General features: G+C 37.0%; 1 protein-coding gene across 1 annotated transcript; it reads right to left on the bottom strand.

Moving 5' to 3' along the window:
• Positions 1-1,323: 1,323 nt before the first annotated feature.
• LOC114268287 (uncharacterized) lies at positions 1,324-2,615 on the bottom strand. The gene is made up of 2 exons (XM_028209418.2): positions 2,421-2,615; positions 1,324-2,328 (listed from the first exon to the last, which is right to left on the bottom strand). Exons 1-2 carry the CDS (start codon positions 2,613-2,615, stop codon positions 1,324-1,326), a joined length of 1,200 nt encoding a protein of 399 aa, XP_028065219.2.
• Between the last annotated feature and the right edge of the window lie 2,927 nt (positions 2,616-5,542).

Genomic DNA, 5,542 nt, shown 5'->3' with positions numbered 1-5,542 from the left:
AAGCTCCAGGTCGTGTGTAGGGTAGTTCTTCTCATGTGGCCTTAACTGTGGAGAGGCATATGCAATCACCTTACCATTTTGCATTAAAACACAACGTAAGCTCTTATAAGATGCATCACTGAAGATCACAAAACCTTCGCTACTCGAAGGAATAGTGAGAATTGGAGCTGTAGTCAGTCTTGCTTTCAACTCTTGAAAGGCTGTTTCTCTCTAATTTGTCCACTCAAATGGTTCCCCCTTTCGAGTCAACTGGGTCAATGGCATAGCAATTTTTGAAAAGTCTCTAACAAATCTTCGATAATACCCTGCTAATCCCATAAAACTACGGACTTTTGATACATTAGTCGGGGTAGGCCAATTAATGATTGCTTCTATTTTATGTGGATCAACAAATATACCATCCTTATTAATAATGTGCCCCAAAAATGCGATTTCATCAAGCCAAAATTCACACTTTTTGAATTTCCCATACAACTGCTTTTCTCTGAGTGTTTGAAGAGTCATTCTTAAGTGCTATTCATGATCATCTCAATTCTTCAAATATATGAGAATGTCATCAATAAACAGTACGATAAATTCATCCAAGAAGGGTTTAAAAATTCTATTCATCAGGTCCATGAATGCTGCAGGCGCATTTGTAACTCCAAAAGGCATGACTAAAAACTCGTAATGTCCATACTTGGTTCGGAAGGTAGTCTTTTCGACGTCTTCAGCCTTGACCTTCAGTTGATGATACCCCGATCTCAAGTCAATTTTTGAAAATATCTGTGTCCCCTGCAACTAATCAAACAAGTCATCAATATGCGTCAAAGGGTATTTATTTTTCACTGTTACCTAGTTGAGCTCTTAGTAATCAATGCATAGTCGAAGAGTGCCATCTTTCTTCTTCACAAAAAGCACCGATGCACCCCATGGTGATGTACTTGGTCTGATAAACCCTTTATCAAGCAATACTTGCAACTGAGTTTTCAATTCTTTTATTTCAGTTGTAGACATACAATAAGGAGTTTTAGAAATTGGTTGTGTTCCCGGCATTACATCAATTGTAAATTCAATCTCTCTATCAACAAGTTGGATGGGTAATTCATCCGAAAACGCATTAGGAAAATCTCTCACCACTGGTATATTATCTAGAGTAATGTCTGTAGTTGGTTCAGTTGTTACAATACACAAATACCCTTGACAACCCTTATTCATTAGTCTTCGGGCCTTTATAGCATATATGAGGTATGGTGGAGGAACTACCCCTTTTCCCTCGAAATAAAATTCATTTCGTCCAGGAGGTCAGAATGTCACTCGTTTCAAGGCACAATCAATAGTTGCTTAGTACTTAGCAAGCCAATCCATATCCAGAACAACATCAAAATGTCTCATGTCTAGAGGAATTAAATCAGTATATAAAACAACATGCTCAAGAAATAATTCACATGCAGCAAATACAGTTGAGCACAACATGGATTCCTCCGTAGGTGATGCAACACATAATGTATAACTCAATGTTTCCATAGGTCTATTCAAAGTTTCAGCAAAAATCATAGAAACAAATGAATGTGCAGACCCTGAATCAATTAAAGTATAGGCAGGTTTACCACATATGAAGATTGTACTTGGCACTACTGCCTCAGTATTTTGAGTATCCCCCAGAATCAGTGCAAAAACCCTTTCTTGCCTTTGTTCATTTCTTATCGTAACGGGTGTTGCATTTGTTCTTGTTGTTAGAGTAGATCTAGTTGAACTTGCAGTGCCATGATTCCCACTTCGACATGGCTGTGTACAATCCCTTGCGATGTGTCCCGTCTTTCCACAGTGATAACAAGCCCCTGATGTGCAATAGCAAACACCCCAATGTTTCTTTCCACAAGTAGCACAAGTTGGTGCTGAATTGCCACCTTGGCTTGAATTGGTATTATTAGAACTCTCAGATTTTAACCTCTTGTTTGTTGATGTAGCCCCCTTATTAAAATTCTGTTTTCTGCCCTTCCATTCGAAGTTTTGTTTACGGTTGGCCACATTTCTTTCTGCTATTAGTGCCCTATCAAGTGCATCCACGTATGTCGGCAATTTGAGCACATTGATTTTATCCAAAATTGGGTCATGCAAACCTCCTTCAAACTGTTTGGCCTTTTTGTAATATGTATTTACCATATGGGGTGCAAAGCGAGCTAATTCTATAAATTGAGCCTCATACTCGGCAATTGACTTATTTTCCTTCTTGAGTTCCATAAATTCAGATACTTCACATTGTGGAAAGTATTTCTCGTAAAAGATTTCTAGAAAACGAGCCCAAGTAACATCTTTGTTCTCATCTTGAACCAATAGCACCAACGCCTTGCATCATCTTCCAATGTGAATACAACTAGTTGTACCTTTTGAGCTTCGGTACATGGGAACACTTCAAACAATTTTTCAATTCCTAAGACCCAAGCTTCGGCCTTCAACGGTTCGATTCCGCCATGAAACACCGGTGGCTTCATCATTTTAAATTCTCTGGTCAAAGTAATAGTACAACTCTCCGGCTGACACCCCGGAGCTGGAAGTGGCACAGACATTGGAGGTGGGGGTGGTGGTTGTTGTTGTTGTTGCCACTGCTGTTGTTGCCTTATGGCTTCAGCCATGTCTTGCATCATTCATTCCATTCTATCCAGTCTTGAAGAGGGTGCCTCCTCTAGTTCATCACACCTTGTCCTCACCATTTTCTATATAAAACTTGTATTATAATAAACACAACAACTATAATATGTCTACATATACAAATTCAAAACATGTAATCATACAACTTGTCTCACTCTAATAATTAATTACACATGAATGCAATCTTGAAGTTTCTTCTAGACTTTCTATAGCTCAACGAACAGGTGAGTGCGGTATAACTTGTGCTCTGATACCACTCTGTCATGACCCAAACCCGTTCTTATAGGTTTAGCGTCATGACCGGCTAGTAATCATAGATTACTTACGGCCTCCATACAAATGAACCTTTTATTATAAAGTACGGGGCTTAGCGAAAGTCTAAAATCACATAGAAATTATCCATTGAGCCGTGCGTATATGTAGAGAACTAGTAAAAATTGTTCCAAAAGTACATCCGTCACAACTGTACAAAATCATGTCTTATAAATATACAAACCCCAACTATACATAAATCCAAAACCTCTGAAACACACAAAAAGGGGTTCAACTAACATGGCTCCACCCGAGCCTGATTACTTCACTTGCAAGCTCCTCAAAAGGCTATCCTGGGTAAACTCGAGGCTTTCCTAACTTTGATGTTCAGCTTGCCCACCAACATATATATATATATATATATATATAGATAAATAGTGAGCTAGAGCCTAGTGAGTAATAACAGAATAAAGAGGTTATATGAATGAAGTTCGATAACATGTTAATCAGATTCTCATTTCAGTTCTCAACATTCATCAAATTTCATGGTCGATATCTTTCAATATCAAATTAAGTAGCACATCCATGAACAATAATATTCCAATCACAATAAAATGTAAACCAATGGACCACGGAGGGTCAAGCCAATGGACCACGAAGGGTCAAACCAATGGATCACGGAGGGTCAAACCAATGGACCACGGAGGGTCAAACCAATGACCGTGGTATTGTTACCCCCAGGCAAGGGCTTATAATCAATGGATGCCACACTATAGTTTCATAAGTGAACTTCATTCATCGAAGGAAGGTAACATTTTAATCAACCAATCAATCAACATGTTACAAATTTGGAAACAGTAATTAATTTGAAAATAAACATACGTTGAACATATCTTTATAAGGTTACTACTCACAGTGGTTTGGGTTGTCACTAACCCTCGGGAGTCCACCTAAGCAAAACACATAACAAAAGCACAATTGAAGCACCAATTCATTGTAATTCAATTCTTCTCATGTGTTTCTAACTCATTCTATGATTATATCAGTCCATTTGGTGCTTAAGGATGCTAGAAATGACATAAGAATGAAGCTATGCACTTAAAAGAGTTGGTAAATTTTTGCTTAAAACAGGGTCTCCGCTCGAGCGCAGCTTCATTCGCTCGAGCAGAAGTCCAAAAATAAGAGTAGTCGGTCGAGTGCAACTTTTGTCGCTCGAGCGGAAGACTGAGTAAAAGTGGTCCTCGTTTGAGCACCACTTTGGTCGCTCAAGTGGCCTGTATAATTTTGCAAAACTTCTGGGAGCTCGATTTTCATGCTCGAGCGACGCTTTCTTCGCTCGAGCGGACACGACAAATTCTGGAATTTCAAAAACTGTGTTTGAGCTTCAAAGTTGATATTCAAAGGTCCAAAACTTGTGTTTTTGGTACAAAAACTTGGAAAAACATTGTATATCATGAAAACACTTCCAATTTGAAACTATTTATTCAAAATCATGCTCTAATTGTCCAAATTCGAGCTTATACTATCAAGTTAAAACATGCATGTTATGGATTGAGTCCTCTTCATGTTAAAACACCACAAAGTGATATGAAATGCGTGAATCCATGGATGATCTTCAAGTTCATGCCTCCTAAGCTCCATGCATGTGTGAATTTCAAGAAATCTTAACTCAAAAATGAAAGATTAAGCATGCATATGCATAATTCAACTCAAATTCATCATATTCATGGTAATTGATGCTCAACCTACTCAAATTCAAGCAAATGATCCTATAACTCCATGCACTTAGTTTCTACATGACTCAATTCCAAGAATTTAGGATGAATTTCATACCTAATGTGTGAATTCATGTGTATTATTGCTTCAATCTTCAAATTTTCTACAAATCCTCCTTGTTCTCTCTCAAAATCTCAGCCCTTGTGTAAATATGAGCCTATAAGCTTAATTAGAGCTTTATATAGGGTACAATTAACTTAGCCTAATCAAGGTTAATTAAGGTTAAGTAATTTAGGCTCAATTCTAATTAATTCAATCAGTTTACTGTAATTATTTTGATTCGAATCAATTTTCAATTAAAGTTGCCATAAAATTCTAAATATTATAATTAGTCTATTAACCTAATCAATTTCAGTTTCTGAAGCCGTTTAGGCTCTCAATTTTTGTCTCGAAGTTGTTAGTTTGAACAAATATTCCATGTGATAACAAATAATTATAGAATTAAACATATAATCACACAATTAAACACACAATCATGCGATTAAACTTATTTAAATAATATAATATTATAGTTCGGAGGTCGGGGTCGTCACAATTTTAGTCTCCAATTTTAGTTACTCCATTTTAATTACCAGCTATCCCTTAATTCATTAAGTCCAATGATGAGTTTAAGTCCTCTAAATGGAAAGAAGGCTCAAACAAAGTGTTATTTTAGGCATGAAAGAGACTTCATACCGTTTGTAATGAGCCCTCTAAGGGATTAAACCATTAAGCATGACATCTCAATCTCATGCTTTAAACAAACAAGTTGTTTAAACCACTTTCAAAGCAAAACAAAAACCAAGAAAAGAGGGAGGTTGTAGAGGTGATTAATGCTAAAAATAGGTGAGAAAAGCATAAATAAATGCTATCAACTCAAACAAAATGGTGTCTAAGGCCTAGA

The sequence above is a fragment of the Camellia sinensis genome, chromosome 6 (assembly GCF_055761805.1).
Source record: "Camellia sinensis isolate YWXY chromosome 6, ASM5576180v1, whole genome shotgun sequence".
NCBI lineage: Eukaryota > Viridiplantae > Streptophyta > Magnoliopsida > Ericales > Theaceae > Camellia > Camellia sinensis.
Note: the sequence above shows the minus strand (reverse complement) of the source record. Positions and strands in the feature narration are given on the sequence as shown.

Excerpts from the sequence above, each read along its gene's own strand:
- LOC114268287 (XM_028209418.2), bottom strand. The coding sequence starts at position 2,615 with ATGGCTGAAGCCATAAGGCAACAACAGCAGTGGCAACAACAACAACAA. Across the intron at positions 2,329-2,420 it reads CGTTGAAGGCCGAAGCTTGG|GCGTTGGTGCTATTGGTTCA; the intron begins GTCTTAGGAATT and ends AGATGATGCAAG.